Raw genomic sequence first — 19726 nt, forward strand, 5'->3', positions numbered from 1 at the left:
TTGATAAGTATATCCATGATATATTATCGCTCATTAATTTCAATTGTATAATTGCTTTATGAATTGTTTACAATGGACCTACAGTTTCCAACTTCGACAAAATACAGTGGCATCTTTATCTGTTAAGTATACATAATGGACGATAAGGACAATACAATCGCTAAATACCTAGTATCAGAACTGGTTAACGACCTTTATGTACGTTGTATGCATTATTAATTAACTATATGTAAGTAAAGTGTTATAATAAATTACGTTGCCCTCCCTGGAGAGAAATTTATGTTCGACTTTGCTCAATCGGGTCTCTCTCATACCCTATAATATACAAGAAAATATGAAAGTTTCAACTTTCTAAGCATAATTGCAAAAATACATAATCTGCAAGTCGGACGTCCTTGTATATGATCTATTAAACTGAATAAATTAATAACTTAATAGGCACCATTACTTATAGAAGTTAGATTAAACACATTACTTGATTTGTTTTGTTACTCTATGATCAAAAATTTAAAGATTAAGTAGGTAGGTATATCAAAAAAATATTGGAAAAATATACATCTCGAACGGGGGGTGGGGCTCCCCCCTTTCGTGGTGGTTTGGGGATGCACTTCGATAGGGGGCATAATTAGGTATTATAAAATATATAGGAAGTACCTACCTTGTGTTCCTAATATGTATACTTGTAATATAATAATTGGGAAAAAGCGTCAAGTTTATTACCTACAACTGGCTTATTCACTAATTTGGTCTTTATTAACAACCTATTAAAATAATTGTAAACGTCAAACAAATTTAGGTACCTACTTTAAGTTATCCACGAAGGGTTGTTGTAAGCATCGGATATTATTTGTTACATAGAAAAAAATAAAATTTCATACGTCATGTAAAAGTTAGTGAATTCGCCTGCTGGCAAAGTAAAGTACATACGTAACATTTTCAATTAGTTGTACAAAACATCACACTAATATTATAAAGGCGAAAGTTTGTGTGTGTGTATGTTTGTTCCTCATTTACGCAGCGGCTACTAAAGCAATTTGGAATGGAAATAGATTTCACTCTGGATTAACCCTAACTACTTTTCATCCCGGAAAATCCTCCCTCGAAATGGCTCCCGTGGGATTTGTGAAAAAGTGTATTCCACGCGGACGAAGTCGCGGGTGTCCGCTAGTTTGTTATTAAAAATATGAAGTTTTGTTGGTTAGTAGGAATTGGTAGGTAAATCGACCTACTTGCGATTTATTTCCGTCACTATACAAGTCATCAAAAAGTAAAAGTAGGTAACAACTTATTTAGTGCCCTTTTACGTAAGCCGGACTATGATAAGAGTGTCTTAACGACACATCGGCGGATAGCTTAGAGTTGGTTTTCTTAGGACATAACGCTCTGCTCACTTGCGAACGGGTAAGTATATTACAATTCGAACTATATTCAAAAACATGCTATAAATAAAGCTGTGTTTCCTGACACCTACAGGCACCTTCAAGGCAAGATGCCCATTCAATCTTGCCTTGAAGGTGCGCTTCATCTTAGACCTAATCATCACTTATCATCAGGCATGATTGTAATCAAACAAGCCTCGTCGTTATCAACCTATATTCGGCTCACTGCTCAGCTCGAGCTCAGAATGAGAGGGGTTAAGCCTTAGTCCACTACGCTGGCCCAATGCGGATTGGCAGACTTCACACAAGCAGAGAATTAAGAAAATTCTCTGGTATGCAGGTTTCCTCACGATCTTTCCCTTCACCGTTTGTTCACCGTTTGTTCAACTGAAAAGTTGTGTGCATTTTAAGAAATTACCTCCGGAATCCCTCCGGAATCGGGGGCAGAGGTCATATCCACTGGGCTATCACGGCTCTTAAATAAGCGCAAGCCTATTCAAGATATAAAAAATACATTATACACCAAAGAGTATGCCAAGACAAATGACTCTAAACTCGATAAGTTTATCTTGTGTATTTTAGGAGTTCCTATGGCGACTTTCCGTAATCTGCAATGTGAAACCAGCTCCATGGTACCATATCACATAATGCAAACTATTAAACACAAATATTCTAAGTCCAAAGAAACGTCACGAAGTGGAGTGTGAGTTTATCTTGGAAGCTAAATTAGAATTTACCGTTTGACTCAAATGAAATATTGTCAAATATTTGTATAAAGTGGTACAAATTGAAGGTTTTTTCCTCCTCCCACCAGCCAGACCTGGACCAATTAAGAAAATCTCAATCAGCCCAGAATCGAACCCAGGACCTCCGTCTTGTAAATCCACCACGCATACCACTGCGCCACGAAGGCCGTCAGGCCGTCAGGTTTGTTCAAGAGAAAAATTACCATGTGATTGGGGAATAATTCTATCTTTTATTTTCCGTTTGAATTCATTAACGATAAAGATGCACATTACTTAACATCTCAAAATGACATTATAAGTACCGAGTAGGTTAAAAGTCAAAAGTTAACTGTTATGTCATACAACAAACATAAAAAAGATAAAAATGAAGGCAGAACGCACCCAGCGAGTCGTTAGCCGCTCGTAATACTTAAAGCCATTGCTCAAACTGTACCATCATTATTCTTTGTGAGTTACGCAAAACAACATTGGGTAGTCACTTGCAAAACACTGCCTTAATTTCAAACGCACTTTTGAACTCGTAATGTTTCTAGAGTTTTTAATTAGTTTTATGTGTGTGTTTGCTGTTTTAAGACTAATTTTAATAAATAGTTAATTAATTAATTAATTAGGCTGTGGATTTCTATTGGATGATTTTAATTAATAAGTACGTCATTTAGTAAAGTAAAAAATAAGCCAAAATATTTAAAAGACAGTAAAAAAGACTCAAAACTGATTTTTCTTGCTGCTGCCTTGTCAGTTTGTTGTTAAATCGCCGCTAAAACTAATTTTGCGGTTATATTTAGCATGGCTTCTCTTTTTGTTTGTTAATTATTTTTTTCTTACATATTGTATTATGTAATAATAACCAGTGCACAGTAAAACCAACTGTGGTTTGTGTTGTACTATGGTTAGGCTTAATTGAAATGTGTTTTTGTAGAATAATAAATAAATAAATAAGCTAAACTTTGCTTCAGGATTTGTTTCTTCCTTATAGGACGTAAAGTTATCCACACACATAGTTCCACACAATGGAAGACGCATCCAAAAGTCAATTATAATTACCTACCTACTCTTAACTTCATTCATAAAAATTAAAATAGGTAAAGTTTCAAAATATGTCTAAAAAGAAAATCATCATCATCATCATCAGCCATCGTGCATCCACTGCTGGTCATAGACCTCTTTTATGTAGTGCTAGTCCACTCTATCTTTGGCTTTTTGCATCCAATCGATGCCAGCCACCTTCCGGAGGTAGTCCGCTGTCTCAGACCAATTATAGAAGGACCTGTATCGCACTCAAAGTCACAAACAAAATTTTCAGTCATTTTCTGAAGAAAACGAGCTTAGATTTGGTATACAGTTGTAATCGTAATGGTGTAAAAAACGGGCACAAACTTCTAGTTTAGTATAAGATTATACTAAACTAGAAGTTTGTGCCCGTTTTTTACACCATTCAGTTACACAAAAAGGTATTTTTACGGAGCTCTTTAACTGACGAACACGATTACAACTATTTAACATCACACGACACAGTTTAACGAGACAGTTTTTATAATCGCATTAGATCGTTGATCATATACTTTGACAGAAAAATAACGTCTAGCGAGGCAGGTCCTATACAATAATTGGTCTGAGTCCGCTGTACCTAGTGGGGAGGCGCCCCACACTTCGCTCGAAAAAGAAAATATGCAAGAAACCAAATTTACTTACCAACGCTATAGCACTCTCTGGATACCACTTGCATGGACGTAAAAATATCGTAAGTAATTCATCGTCATCACCAAAATATAAATCTTTGTTTTCCTTCATAAGCTCTTTGAGCCTTTCCAATGCTTCTCGAACTCTTTCTGGTGTTTCACGCAGCTCCTGCTCAGCTATTGCCTTCGTCTCGTCTGACAACTCCACATTTCTTTCAATTCTAAAGTCACTGGAAGTCATCTTGAATCACTGAGTCTGAAACAATGTGAGATACATAATTATTAATATTTATTATTTCTCCCTATCATCATCATCATCATTATCAGCCGATGGACGTCCACTGCTGGACATAGGCAACTTGCATGGACTTCCAAACAAAACGGTCTCGAGCCGCAACTCTCTCCCTGCAGGCTCCCTGCAACCTGTTGATGTCCTCGGTCCACCTAGTGGGGGGTCGACCAACACTGCACTTTCCGTTGCGGGACCTTGGGACCGCAATGTCCAGCGGCTCTTCGAACCATGTGGCCTGCCCATTGCCACTTCAGCTTCGCGACTCGCTGAGCTATGTTAGTGACTTTGGTTCGTCTGCAGATCTCCTCATTCCTGATTCGATCACGCTGAGAAACTCCAAACATAGCTCGTTCCATTTCTCCCTCTAATCTATACTAATATTATACAGATGTAAAGTGTGTGGTATTATAAGGGGTAAACTCTGGAAACACTGAACCAATTTTGAAAATTCTTTTACCACTGGAAAGCTACGTTATTTGTGACTGTCAAAAGCTATATTTTATCCCGGTATTCTAATGGGAACGGGAACTACGCGGGTAAAACCGAGGGGCATCGGCTAGTCTTTTATCTAATATTATTGGCCCTGGATGTAAAGGTAAGTTTCCTGTGTAGGTAAATAAATGTGTTTGTGTGTTTGCCTGTGGCGAACTAGACCAAGTTCCCTAGGCTTGGATTCAGTTTTGTTTAATATAAAATTGTGATTAGCCAACCCATCGGCATTTATTCATTATGACGAAAGATCTCAAGATAGAAAAAGTCGTAATCGCAGGTTTAAATTATGTTTATTTTGATTTAAGTCCAAGTCCAGAAACAAACATAACTAATTATGCGATTTTGATAGGAATACGTACCTTCTTAAGCTAAGACTACACTTAGTTAATTATCAAGCAAACCCATTATCAATCCGATCAATAGAATAATAATAATTAGCTAATTGGTAGTACTTAGTCTTAGTGGTGGCACATAATACATAAAACGAGTACCTATGTACAAGGTGGTGGTCACAACTAAAACAATATATTGATTGACCTTTATTCGTAACTTGACACATTTTTTCGTTCACTTATTTTCATTATTTTGATTTTTACACTAAATTACTGAACCGATATTCGTAAAAATTAAATGGGACCAGTCTTATAGACTTGACTCTTTCTTTAATAAATAAATAATTTAAATAATTGTTTAATAAATGAGTTATGAGATAACAAACATTTAAAAAAAACATAGAACCTCCTCCTTTTTTGAAGTCGGATAAAAACACGAAGATAAGCAGCTACACATGGAAAACTTACAAAATCGCTGTTAAGAAACTAATAAATAACAACTTAATTGAAAAACAGCATGATCTACCGATGGATAGGTACTCATGGCACAGAAAACAAAATATGTACACTCTGGATACAAAATTTCTAATTTACAATTTTTATTGTGGCTGTCAAGTAAAATTTTAATACCTACCCCCAATTCAGAGTTAGGTAAAGGTACGTTGAGAATAACTGTCAATAAAATTTAAATTTATACATGACGATATTAATAATTTTAATAAAAAAAAACAAGTAAATGAATTTCGTTAGGTACTTGGTAAGTAGATACCTACTTAGGTGGATACGAGTAATTATAAAATCCAATTGCAAAACATTTCTGTTTATCAGCAAGTTATCAATCATTATTAATAATTTACCTGATAATATTTTAATTTAGTCTTTTCGATTAATCTTATACTTTATGATATTATTTGAGGTAGGTATTTGTAGGCACACACATAATGAGAAAAAGAAAGTCCTTTAATGTGAAAAACCTAGACAATTACGTACTTACAAGTACTTAGTATTAAAAGTGGGAATTCTAAGAGTAAAATATTAATCTAGCGTATAAATAAAGTACCTATTTATTGTTTCATAAAATCTCTTTACTTTTAAAGAACGAAGGACTATATCTGTGAAAAGCTCTTAACGAACTTATAGGACTAAAGAAGAAAGGCTTTATTATACTGTGGAAATAAATTCTTGTATTTGGCAGTCACCATTTTTAATCTATGGTAAAGATCCACTATATGGCGAGGCTCTGTTCTTATACTCGTAGGAGAGGGGATATGTATATGCTGTCCGAAATACAGAGGTTAGGACCACCCACCGCCTGGACTGAGAATTATTACTGAAAATTTCTTATGATGAAAAAGCTCATTATTTCATAGTTCGAATCAGGCCTCGAACCCAAGACTTCGTGATCCAAAGCCACACAAGCTAACCAACGGATCAACAATGTGTTATTTTGACACACATAGAACAAGCAAAAGTAAAAGTCATAGCCGACGATAAAATGGAAACATACAGAATTTGTTTTGTAATTCGAGTAATTATAGATAACCCCTGAAAGTTCGCGTACCAATCTTAATTTATAACTTCACGTAGCAACCGAATATTATTGCTTTTTTCAATTTGTGCAGTAGTCCACCTCTAGGTGGACTAAATACCTACTTAATTAATGCAGATAAAACAAAAATACATCATATATTTTTTAATTGTTTCAATGGACTTAATTTAATAAATAGGTAATACGGTCATGTATTGGAAAGCCTAATAAATCTTTGTGTGTTGTGTTTTTACGCAAGTGATTAGTTAATACTTATAATTATTTATTTCTAATGTGTTCTGATATTTAATGATTTTAAAAATATGTTTCAAAATATGTATTTTAAAAAATGTAAAACAAATAACCAAATGTGTGGTTTTATTTAAGCATATAGTATTAACCTACCTTTTGTCTAACCACCATGGAACCACCCTAGGAATAGAAAAATATATAAATACCTGTACAAATATTTTTCAAGCCAAGCTGTTTCACTTCAGAATTAATTTAAATTTTAAAATTATTACCAATACAATTCCAATAAAAATTAACAAATAAAAACTGTAATGCCAAATGTAATTTACGAGTCCAATAAAGAAACAATGTAATAACAAAAGACTTATTAATAATTATAAATAGGTACACACATGCGAGCGTATTCACAATAATTGACTTGCAAAATATTTAAACGCACACAAACGGTGTAAACACAACACAATATAAACCCGTACAGATACGCTCCAGTTTGTTCACAAAATAAATAATTGTCTGAATATTATGAAAACTAACCTCACTCGCGCGGTGGAAACTCGCGCGCCGGTGGAAATGACAAAGGGGAAACGTTCGTGCGGCGTGAGAAATAGAGGGGCGAATGTGCGCGCGCGCAGCGCCCGCCGGTTATATACACTGGTGATAACGCAGGCTCTTTGTGCCCTCGAGCCGAACGCGCCTCTTTGTATTAAGAGGTCGTGCAAGGGGCGGAAATTGAGATAAGAACATCTTTATTATTATTCTAAATAGAATTAAACGTTAGCCAATATTTTAAACTATAGTAAAAAAAATTAAGTGAATGTTTGTGTATTTAGAGTTCGTACAGTACAAGGGGCGAAAATTGAGGTGAAAATTCTTCTTTTTAATTCAAATTAATCCAAATCCTTTTTCTTTCTTTCTTCTTCTTAATCCTTTCTTCTTCTTAATCCTTTTTTTCTTCTTAATCCTTCTTTTCTTTTTAATCCAAATGAAATTAAACATTAGCCAATATTTTCACTCCTAAATATAATATGATCAGAATCGGTAGACATACATCGGTGTCTAAAAAGCTTCCGACCTAATAATAAATAAACACAAGAATTAAACAAACACAAAAAAAATTGTCCCAAGAATTTTTATCTTAAAATTTAGGGATACTTAGACACTTAACTTAAGAGAATTTTTTGTGACTTAAGTTAAATATAAATTGCTTTAATTAGCATAATCACTACGAGTAACTTTAAGTAGGTAACTCTAGTAAATATACACGAAATTTACCATCTAGCTACTCGTATTGTTAGCGATTCTTGTCACGTGATTTCAAATTCACTATTAGGTAGTTTATTGCTAACTTGATCAAAATTAGGTACCTACTAACCAGTGTGTTTGACATTGTGATTTTCGTTAACACTGATGATTTTGATGATATGATTGTTTGTTACTCTTTCACACCTGGACTACTGAACCGAATTAGCTGAATTTTGGTATTAAGATATATTATAGCCTAGGTTACCACATAGGCTACTTTTTATCCCGAAAAAATGCATGGTTCCTGAGGGTTTTGTGAAAAACTAAATTCCACGCGGACGAAGTCGCGGGCGTCCGCTAGTCGATACATATGATATAAATTAATTGTAAGTGTCTGTCTGTATTACACGATACCAAAACACAAGCAAGCTATTATAAATGTCTGTATGTCCGGGCTAATCTTTGGAACGGTTAAACCGATTTGAATAGAACTTTAACTGGAGGATAGAGGAAGTTTTTGAGCAAAATCCGTAAATATGTATAAATGCAATAGTAAGTATGTGGTTATCAGGATGGATACCGGATGTCCGTTGCATCTGGTAATCAATAAACAATACTGTAATAATTAAGTATGACTCAATTGTAATAGATATAGATTATTATTAATAGGTATTAGTAATATAATTAACACATAGGATAATAAGTAGGTATATCAGTGCCCCTCGACGTGAGTAAATTATGTGTATCATTATAAATCTAATCTAGCTCATAGTCCAACTACAAAGTCCGAATTGTCACCAGTACAAAAGTACCTAATGAATATTTTTTGTCTTTCGCCTCCTTTAGCGTATATTATATATTATATTTATGACTTATTTTATTATTTACAACTTAGCCTTTGACTACAATCTCTCCTGATGGTAAGTGATGATGCAGTCTAAAAATAAACTCATTTTATCAACATCATCATCATATCAGCCGATGGACGTCCACTGCTGGACATAGGCCTTTTGTATGGACTTCCTAACATCATGATATGATATGCCACCTGCATCCAGCGAATCCCTGCGACTCGTTTTTGCTCATTAAACTCATTTACCCTTCTTCAAAATTTATACTTCACAGGAGTTGTGGAGTATAAATTTTGAAGCTATGTATAGAGTAATAGTCGACCAACTTAAAAAGCGTAATTGGAAATCGAAAATTGCATACTAATTCCGTTGTTAATTAAAAAGGTAAAGTTGTCAGTACGATAACTCAGAGTCTGTTAAAACTAGAAAGATGAGATTTGGTAAGGGTGTGTATATTAATTACGTCTTTTAAAGTGGTAAAAAGAAAATTAAAAAAAAAAATTTGGGGTTCCTTCCCTACATACAAAGTGTGGATGAATGTTTTATCGTCTATCCTATAGCGTGGGGTATCGTTATCGGTATTTTTGTGCATTACATAAGGGATTAGTGCTAACATAATCTACAAAACTCTATACTGCGCGTAGCCCGACACGCACTCTGCCTTATTTAAACTTATTTAGATAGCCCTTCACTACAATCTCACTTGATGGTAAGTGATGATGCAATTAAGATCGAAGAGGGCTAACTTGGGTAGGGTGGTAACTAAGCACTGATGGAATATATTTTACTTAGGCTACTTTTCATCTCGGAAAAATCCATGGTCCCTGCGTGATTTGTGAAAAACTGAATTCCATGTTTTTATCCATTCAACTACACAAACCGGCATTTATAGGGAGCTCTTTACACGACGAAAGCGTGTTTACAACAATGAAACATCGATTCTAAAGCAACAGTTTTTATAAACGCTTTAGATCATTGATTCCTGATCTTTGCCAAAGGGGTAATGTCTAGCGAGCTAAGTCAGTAATCAAAATAGTAAAATAAATAAAACAAATAAAGTGATAACTCATTGTAATATATTAAGAGATTCGTCCGCTTCGTTCACAGACGTGCTTGTGGTAGCTTCCTCTTCGTCAGATTCAGATCCCACGGAGCTATAGTCCTGCGAACATAATATGTTTTTAATTATAAAAAATCATAGCTTGACTACGGTGGTCCGTGGTTAGCCCGTAAGACTTCGTATCAAGCGGTCCAGAGTTCGATTCTAGGGTCGGGAAATACTGAGTTTTTTTCTTCTAAGAAATTTTCACAAAGGAGTTGGTGGCATTTACCCCTTAGCACGAGCACGTTAGTTCGTCGGTTACCACGGTCATTACTAATAACATCTATGGCGCTAACATGCGGCCTAGTGAAGAGAAATAAACAAATATCGTCCAGTTGTCCCAGTCCTATTTTAGTCCTCTTTCGTCCCTGCGAAATGAAAGATTAACGGTATTTCTCGTTGCACCGCCATTTGTCCATTTTTGTTCGCGAGATTAATAAGATTCTCATTGGTCTTTGAGCAACTGATTAGGGGCGCCTTAAGTAAGTGGTTTTTTTTTATTTAGTGACAAGTCAACCCTTGACTGTGATTTTTCCCGCAGTCCTTTTCCCCCGTCGCCCGCATATCATGGGAGTGTCATCAAAGAACTTGCCAAGTGGTGAGGTCAACAAGTCGTGCGGAGTTACACGCGACATATCACCTCGAACTTCAGGTCCGCCTTGTGCGTGTCGAGCAGCGTCCGCTTGGCGCTGCGGAAGATGTGGTCGCGGCACAGCTGGTCGGTGTCGGGCGGCAGCCAGCCGCGCCGCGCGTGGCACAGGTAGCCCGCCGGCGGCTCCAGCGCCAGCAGCTGCTGCACCTCCGGCAGCTCCACGTCGCAGTACTGCCAACAACACCTGGAGTGTAATCCTCATCAAAGGTCAACGGGCGCCTAAGTACAACAACTATATTCCAGCCATACTGTGTGTGCACTGTTCACTAACAAACAAATAAAAAAAAATGAAGGTACAAATCGCTAATCATTTCACACCTACTAATAATAATAATTATGTTGCAGTACTGCAAATGAAACCTGGAGTTTAATCCTCTTCAATATTTTTTTTTCGTGTTGAATAAGTGCCGATGGCTCCATGTGGGACCACTACGGCGTCACCGGGGGGGTTTGGGCGAGCGCAGAAGCATCTGATGAGACCAGAAGGCTGAAATAAAGATAGAGGACGGAACGGCTCTAAAGGCTCCTATGAGACTCGGACCTCGGCTTCGAGGGCCTCAAATTACTATAACAACTATACTCGAGCCATACTGTGTTGCACTGTTCTCTAACAAACAAATTAGAAAAAAAAATGGAGGTACAAATCGCTAGTCATTTCACACCTACATATTAGGGATGATGACAGTTTTTTAAATTGTATATAAATTAAGAGAATGCTAATAGTAAAGCAATTTTGTAAAAGTAACAGGGTATCTGCGATCATTACTTTCGGAGCTACAGGGATTTAAAGGGTCAGATTTGCAGCGCTGCCGCGGATCCCTGAAAAACGCCCCATACAAAATGGTACGATCTTATGACGTCGTAGGCAATTAATGATCGTTAGATTTATATGGGCGTTTAAACAAAATTACTAATATCTTTGTTATTTCTGCGTTTATGTTTATAGTTCATATATTAAAAAATGTCACATTTAATGTAAGGAAGCTAAAAATGTATGAATTTTCATCTAATTACGATAAAATATTTTTAATAGATTTTGAAATTTTATAATCTTATTTATTTTGCAAATATCCAGTCAATCTTTGCTTTTTATGTATAAATTAGTTAACATTGACTTTATTTACCCGAATGTATCATTAAAATCAATATATTCAAACATAGTCATCATCCCCATTACGCTGCAGTACTGCAAACAACAAATCAACAATTAAGACCAATTAAGAAAACCTAGGATCGAACCCAGGACCTCAGTCTTGTAAATCCACCGCGCAAAAACATTAATTTCAATCCTTTATAAACATTAATTACTGACCTGATAATAGACCTGCCGTTGAGAAGGCACCATTCCCGGGCGGAAGTATACCGCTCCTTCATACACGATGTCCTCTGACGAGAGCGGCTCGGAGGAACACTTTTTGTAATTCTTAATGCTGTCCGTCTTTTTGCAGTGAACTATCTGATCACGAGTCATCACCATTGCATGGACGCCAGCTAAAAACAAGAAAAAGCTTTTCATTATGATTAATATCCTAAACTTTATGATTTAAAAGGCTTGAGTCAATGCATCACTGTGTTAGCACCGCCTTCAAAGTGATTAGAAGCACATACAATGTTATTTTTCGCTTTTAGTTTATTTTGTGATTTTGACTGCGGTTGAATTTTTTTGTTAAAAAGAACTTATTTTTTTGTTTTTAGTGTGTCCTAGCATAGTAAACGAAAGCGCCACAGTACGGGCATTTTCATTTTCATTAGAAACACGAAATTACTGAATTTTCAAAATTGGTTAAGTAGTGACAAAGTTATGAAGTACTCATTGAATTGAGAACCTCCTCCTATTTTTTAAGTCGGTTAAAAGCAATTTAATGAATTTCATTTATATCAAGTAAGCTTACATCAATACAAGTAAGTCAAGTTTGTCAGTAAGTAGGTAGTGACTCTAACAGCAATATGGAATCCCAATTATGCCAAGAGCCTACAACAAATGTTACAATTTATAATTTACAACTTTGTAATTATAAGTTACTAGCGGACGCCCGCGACTTCGTCCGCGTGGTTTTCTGTTTTTCACAAACCCCATTGGAACTGTCGCGGACTTTTTAGAACTTTTCAAGGGGAACAATTCTGACATACATGATTTTTGCAAAACTTTAACCGTTTAAGCTCTCAATAGGAAAAAATCCCCCGACTTTGAAATATTCTTCATTGGTGCCCCGTTCCTATTTGTCTTAGCGTGGTAATTTTATTATAGCCTGTAGCCTTCCCCGATAAATGGGCTATCTAACACTGAAAGAATTTTTCAAATCGGGCCAGTAGTTCCTGAAATTAGCGCGTTAAACCAAACAAACTCTTCAGCTTTATTATATTAGTATAGATAGGTGTTATGATAATATATATATATACCTATGCACAGTTAGGTAGGTATATTAAAAATGATTACTGCCGACTAATGTTTTTCAATATTAGTATAGTCAACATACATAAAAGATCAAAATAGGTACCTACCCTATCTCAGTAGAAAGTCAAAGCTGGCTAAAGCAGAATGTAGACAAAACAGATGATAATAGGTGGTATTTTATGATTCATCCTCGGATCTCAAACGAGGAGAAAAATTAAAGTCCCTTAGCCATAATTTTTCTTTTCATTTCAAGATGTCATCCTTAGACTAAGGAGATGACAATCCCGACGCGCCTTTTGTTTGAAAATAATTTTGAAGGCTTTGTACTTGGACTTTTTACTTTGAATTTATGCATGTTAGAACAGTAAGAAGTTGTAATAAAGCAAACAGAACGATATCTCATTAACAGCCTATTTTAAAGGCCCGCTACAGTGCCGGGCTTCCCTTCTTATGGGAGCCCTGTATAGAGCTTTTGCCCACCAATCGCTATTAAGATGTTAATGATAACAACGGTACTCTATACCTACTCTTAAATCTATCTTTAATCTTCTGCGGCTCCGAAGCGAGCCAGGATACGTAAGGCTTTAGTGAGTACCCCGGGTCTTCTGGCCAACGGGTCCCACATACCCTTCGGAAGGTGCTGCGGTTTTATTGTGCGACACTTAGGGAGGGATGTGTGAATGTATTTCCCAAGGAAGGGATGGAGGAAAAACAGGGAACTTGAGGCCAATGGCATGCATAAGATTTTTAACTGGGATATGCACTATAAGTAGAAATTTCCAAAGTCCAAATGTTTGTATTGATTCCTTAGGGTAGGCAGTGCTTTTTGCATCTATGAAGCACGTCACTGCGTGAGGCAATTTTACCGATGAACATATAAGTTGATGTTGTAATTGTAAGTGATAGCCTCAAAAGAAGCTTTCTTAGCAATACAGAATTCGATAACAAAATAAATGACAGGAGGTCAGGGAGGGTGCTCTGATATTGTTTCCAGATACATGGCGTGACTAAATATTTTCGAGTACATTACAATACCTACTGTTGTGTAGTGCAGTAAAGATAGAATAAACCTACAAGATATATAGATGACTAGCGGACGCCCGCGACTTCGTCCGCGTAAATTTCGATGTCAACTTTACTACTACCCCTACCCTACCCTACCCCTACCCTACCACTACCCCAACCCTACCCTACCCAACCCCTACATCTACCCTACCCCTACCCTACCCTACCCTTACCCCCACTCTACCCCTACCCTACACCAAACCTACCCCTACCCTACCCCTACCTTACCTACACCCTACCCCCATCCTACCCCTACCCTCCCCGTACACTATCCTTTTCCTACCCCTATCCCACCCGTACCCCTATCTCACGCCTATTCTACCCCTACCCTACCACTTCCCTATCCTACCCGTACCTCTACCCTACCACTACCCTACCTCTACCCCTACCCTACCACTACCCTAAACCCGGCCCTAAACCTACCCTACCCCTACACTACCCCTACGCTTCCCTACCTGTACCCTACCCTAACCTGTAACTTCTCTATCTTACTCCTACCCTTAGCAAAATCGGTCCAGTCCTTCGAGAGTGGTGGTATGACCAAGAGAAATAGAGACTTCTATGCTAATAATATAAAGAAGTAAAGTTCGTGTGGTTGTAGTAGGTAATCTCTGGATCTACTGGACCGATTTGGAAAATTGTTTTACCAATAGAAAGCAACGTTATTTGCGAGTGTCATAGGCTATGTTTGATCCCCATATTCACACGGGAACGGGAACTACGTAAATGAAAGCGCCGGGCGTCATATAGCGGAATTTCTGCGTCTTTTAGAAATTTCATATTATCTCCGAAACTATTTAAGTAATTAACATACTGTAAAGGGCAAATCTTATCTCCATAATATCCTTGTGATTATTAAATAATTTATTTTAATAAGGATTAAAGTTTAGTTGTATAAATAATGACGTAAACCTAAGTATATAAAATTAATAATTTTTAAAACACAAAAGGTACTATATCTGCTAATATATAGAAGATAGATATATGGTGTCGCGGACTTTTTTGTAGAACTTTTAAAGATACATAAAGCCTCCATACATTAATTTCAATTTTACACAATGGTTAAGGCAGCGCATGCGAATAAGTCTGCTTAGGAGGATTTTCGGTCCGACCTGTATGACAAAAACTGTGATAACTCGGCTAATTTATATCATACTAATATAAAATATAGCCTATAGCACTCCCCGATAATGTAGCATTCTACTGGTGAAAGAATTTTTGAAATCGGACCAGTAGTTCCGAAGATTACCCCATTTAAAAAATGTGACAAACTTACAAACTTACAAACTTTACCTCTTTATAATATTAGTATAGAGTATAGATAACAAATATTGATTTTTTTTTTGTTTAACCTTTGACTTGTTTAACCATGAATTGTTTAACCTTTGACCTATTAGTCGCTTATTGTTTTATGGTTTAAGATCTTTATTTTCTCAAAAGAATTACATAAAATTCGCTTATGAGAAATACAATTAACTCACTAAGGTAATTATTTACGTGTGTACATAGACATACTAATTAGACTGAAATCCTACATACAATAAATCAAAATAAATAATTGCTAAAAAAAAAAAGAATGCGGGTATATAGCAGGTTTTAGCAGGTATATACAGAGAACTTAGTGTCGCGGAGTAAGATACTCCTCAACACTTTGAGTTTTCTCTACATTTTACCCTCCATAGATTAAAACTATTCCATGTTACAATTTACCAGCATGTCTCATCCTGAAGTCCAAGGTCTGATAGATCCGTGCTCCAGGCTCTTTTCGCGGATCGTACCCGTACTTCACCCACATCATTCGCCACGGCCCTTCTTTCATGTAAATCGCCAAACACGGCACTATCACTTTGAGCGAGATCAGTTTTACCTTTGTGTGGTATTTTATAAGGTTCAAAGACCAAATTGGTCTCACATCAAAGAGCTGCAAATGATAAAATAACTTTTAAACTACCATAAATTCAATAGATCCCTGAATTATATTATCTAAAAAAAACTTTTTAAGAACTCAAATGGAGTTCTGCAGTTGGTTAATAGTCAAGAAGGTGACTATTAATTACGAGTAAAATCCATGAAATTTGGACCAACGTTTTTTAGCCGTACAACATGTAAAATTTTTTTTATCCAATTAGTAGACAATTAATCATTGTCAAAATTCCTTAAAAGCTTCGAAAAGTTAAACATCTCTCAAGGAACTGGTGAAAAAAAATAGTTTACTAGTAAGTAATCTAGGTAATGTTTATAGTTTGTTGAGTACTTCGGACACATTGTCAGGAAAGAAGGAGATAATTTTGAGAAACTAATGTCACTGACCACACTTGACTCCAGTGTACAATGCTCTCCAGGTGGCCGAAGATAGGACAAGATAGTTTGACACAGTAAAACTAAAATTAAGGAATGAGGTGGTCATGACGTGTTAGGAAAACAACTGAAGAAGCTGAGGGTATGTGTATGATATGTACCTTTTTAACAACTTCCAATTCCTGTTGCAATGCTGGATATACTGCCAGTCGCGCGTCTTTTCTCTTCAGATAATATTCATTAGGCTCTTGAGGCAAATCTTCAGCCAAATTAAATGTATATCTTGCAATAGGCAAACCACGTTCACTTCTGAATTTATGTACTTCATCATCTACATTCATAGAATCATCATTTGTTGAGTCCTTTACATAATACCTCTTTTCTGTATAGAAATAGCTAATTGGTTTGTCTGATCGTGTGAAGTTTGGAGGAGTGATGTACATTGGTGATGGCTCACTAAACAATGAAAATCAATACTTAAAAGGGTGTTAAGGATGTTTAAGTTAGATATTAAATAAAAATTGGCCTTTTTAAAATATCTTATTCCATAGAATCACTTTATTCTGAAAAGTAATCACAAAGCTCTCCTATTTCCTCAAAGTTGGACTCAATCAAAGAATATTAATTTACACCTTGATGATATGGAAAGCTTACCTTTTTCCTAATGTCTAACTACATGTGCATTTAAAATCAAGAGTAAACAGAGAATTCAAACAGCATGCACAGAAGGCATCTTCACTTACAGTAAGGCATGAGTTCAGTCATTACTAGTCTAATATAGTAAAAAAGTACAAATGTGAATAAGGTTACTTTATTTAAAGAGCTATGTGTTCAGCAGGAATTGACTGGATGCAGAGGCTCAGTATCGTGAAAATCCGTACAAAAGGCCTGTCCTGTATGTCCTGCAGAGGATGCCCATCAGTTGATATGATGATGATGATTTCCACACATAGCTCTTACAAAGGAATAATTTGTATAGTGTTTACTTACACCATAAAATTCAACTGCTCTACTCCACTTGGTAATAAGTTTTCTAAAAAACATTGTGGTTTGTCAGACTTTGCAGAAGGTGTTGCCACTGGCAAATATTGGTAGTCACACATAGCTGCAACACATGTAATTCAATTTAATGTATTTGTGATCTGTATACTAATATTATACAAAGCTAGTTTGTGAATTTGTATTTTTGAGAATTTGTGAGGATGTGGGGGTAATCTCTGTATCACAGAAATGGGAACTATGTAGGTGAAACTGGTGTCTTGACAAGTGTATACTATATTATTACATTTCTAGATTTCTGCATAATATAAACTTATATCAATTAAGTTAAGCCAAATAATCATTCATCATCATCATTATCAAACAGCATTGCTAGACATCCTGATTTTAGCAGGATGTCCCAATTTTTAAATCAACACTATTTGTCACGCGCGTGACAGAATCAGTCCCACTTTTTGGGAATAACTCGTCTGTGCGTGCAGCATACTGAGATAGCTTTTTCAGAATATATTTGTAGTAAATAAAATGTTTTGATTTGTTTTTTTCTTATGTCCCTGTAGATGGATAGTCTAAGGATGAGCCAATGAACATCCACTGCTAGCTAGACCTAGGCCTTTTACAAAGTCTTCTAAACACTAAAGTCTTGAGTCACCAGCAACTAGCAGATTCCTGCTATTATTATTTTATGTAAATATAAATGATTAGTACTGATACTTACACTCAAATTTATTGATTTTATTCACAGATCCCACAAGTGATGTTGAAATGACCTCTCTCTTAATTTCATTGCCAGTTCTAGTTTTCTTTACCTTCAACTTCAAGAGAACACCAGCAGTTGGTTTGGAATCTGCATACATTTTCCTCAAAAAAGGATTTTCAGGTTGATAAGTCATTGCCAACCGTTTTTTATTGGACTGAGTATAGCACTGAAAGAAAATACATGAACTATGGGAAGGGAGCCTTTTTATTTAATTTAAGATAGTTATATTGGCTTCATTATTATGTCTATAAATGACTATATGCCTAGTCTACTATAAATAGTGCCTTTTTAATATAATAAAATGACTAGAACTTACTTGTGACATAGATTTCAAGCCTCCCATACATTCAATCGCCTTCTCATCATTTTTAACAATTCCGGGAAATAACACGCAATATAAATCACGATGCAAATTTTTAACCTCCTCCATAATAACAATTTATTAAATAATTCTTTCAAAATTGTAGTGAGAAGTCATACATGAGGTTAAATCATTTATTGAGTCCCAATGTATAATACTAAATGTTCCTCTAGTTACAAATTCACGTGTACTTTGAGTTTCGTATAAATTAATATTATTTTATTTTGGTAATATAACTTTGTTTGGATATTGGATTTTGGAAACTCGCACTTGACTTGAAAGCTCGATAATTTACTTGTCAAATGTCATATGTCAATGCAAAGAGTAAAATTGTTGTCAATGTCATGTCGCACGCCACAGAATAACTAATACTCCTGTTCCATTAAGCGACCAAAACGATCACGCTCACGGCTGCAGTTTTTCCCGTTCCTCTCTCAGACTAATCCACCAAACTTACTTGCAAATCTTGTAATCGATAAAATATAACGATATAATTAACTTAGAAATGCTTACAAATTAAACGTAACTTGATCTTTTAATATACTAGAAGTTATTGACCGTTTTTTATGCCATTCAATAATACAAACCGGAAATTTTAGGGACCTCTTTCTACGACGAAAACAAATACAACATTGAAACATCGAATCTACAGTTAAGGAACAGTACTTATAAACGCGTAGGATAATTGACCATAATTGGACAGAAGACAGGACCCTATATAATTCGTCTGAGATAGTAGTACAAGCTTAGACCATTAATAACGGTCTAAGAGTACAAGTCATTCAAAGTTTGCCCTCTATACTGTGACCGCAACAACGTTGATACTTGTTATTTTGTAATATTACTTACCTTTACGTACCTATTTTACTAGTATGTTGAAAATATTACCTTCTCTTTATTATAATAGCGGACGCCCGCGACTTCATCCGCGTGAAATTCGATGTAAAATTTCAACTACCCCTACCCCCTATCAGCGCTAAAGGGCGCGGCGGCAGGGCGTCACCCCGCGCGTCTCCCTCCCACCCGCAGTCGCTACACTGACGTTATCTATGACTTGCGCTAACGGCAAGGCAGCCGAGACGAGACGTCATAAAGTTTGCATTTGTCTATGGTTTGTCAGGGAGTAACTTGGGCTATGTTTTATCGCCGTAATCTCACGAGAACAGGTAGTAGGCGGGTGAAACTGCGTGGTTCTGCTAGTTTAAAATAAATATGGACCACTATGAAGTAAATTATACAAACTTTGTATTAAAAATCAGTTTACTTTCTCAATAATTTCCTTTTTAAAAAATAAAAAATAT

At 36.0% G+C, this 19726-nt stretch overlaps 2 protein-coding genes across 5 annotated transcripts in view; both read right to left on the reverse strand.

Moving 5' to 3' along the window:
- Positions 1-7393, reverse strand: part of LOC112052478 (clavesin-1) — a 28712-nt gene extending 21319 nt beyond the window's left edge. The window contains exons 1-3 of one of the 4 annotated variants that reach the window (XM_024091576.2): positions 7235-7328; positions 6854-6880; positions 3818-4060 (exon numbers count right to left, since the gene is read on the reverse strand). In XM_024091576.2, coding sequence (XP_023947344.1) covers positions 3818-4045 — 228 coding nt within the window. In that variant the 5' untranslated portion in view covers positions 4046-4060; positions 6854-6880; positions 7235-7328. Of the gene's footprint in view, positions 1-3817; positions 4061-6853; positions 6881-6906; positions 7053-7092; positions 7111-7234 lie in introns of those variants that run through there. The other 3 variants (XM_024091574.2, XM_052890752.1, XM_024091577.2) reach the window with 3 other exon arrangements.
- A 2459-nt stretch (positions 7394-9852) lies between these two features.
- LOC112052480 (general transcription factor 3C polypeptide 5) lies at positions 9853-18713 on the reverse strand. The gene is made up of 8 exons (XM_052891238.1): positions 18381-18713; positions 18023-18230; positions 17296-17410; positions 16467-16761; positions 15718-15928; positions 11860-12038; positions 10536-10718; positions 9853-9955 (listed from the first exon to the last, which is right to left on the reverse strand). The coding sequence occupies exons 1-8, from the start codon at positions 18492-18494 to the stop codon at positions 9860-9862; spliced, it is 1401 nt and encodes a 466-aa protein (XP_052747198.1). The 5' UTR covers positions 18495-18713; the 3' UTR covers positions 9853-9859.
- Positions 18714-19726: the final 1013 nt, after the last annotated feature.

This window comes from Bicyclus anynana, chromosome 3 (genome assembly GCF_947172395.1).
Source record: "Bicyclus anynana chromosome 3, ilBicAnyn1.1, whole genome shotgun sequence".
Taxonomy (NCBI): Eukaryota; Metazoa; Arthropoda; class Insecta; order Lepidoptera; family Nymphalidae; genus Bicyclus; species Bicyclus anynana.

Coding starts and splice junctions, on each gene's coding strand:
- LOC112052480 (XM_052891238.1), bottom strand. CDS start 18,494: ATGGAGGAGGTTAAAAATTTGCATCGTGATTTATATTGCGTGTTATTT. Junction 12,039..15,717: donor CTTCAGGATGAGACATGCTG/GTAAATTGTAAC, acceptor TCTTGTTTTTAG/CTGGCGTCCATGCAATGGTG. Junction 10,719..11,859: donor AACGGCAGGTCTATTATCAG/GTCAGTAATTAA, acceptor TGTTGTTGGCAG/TACTGCGACGTGGAGCTGCC.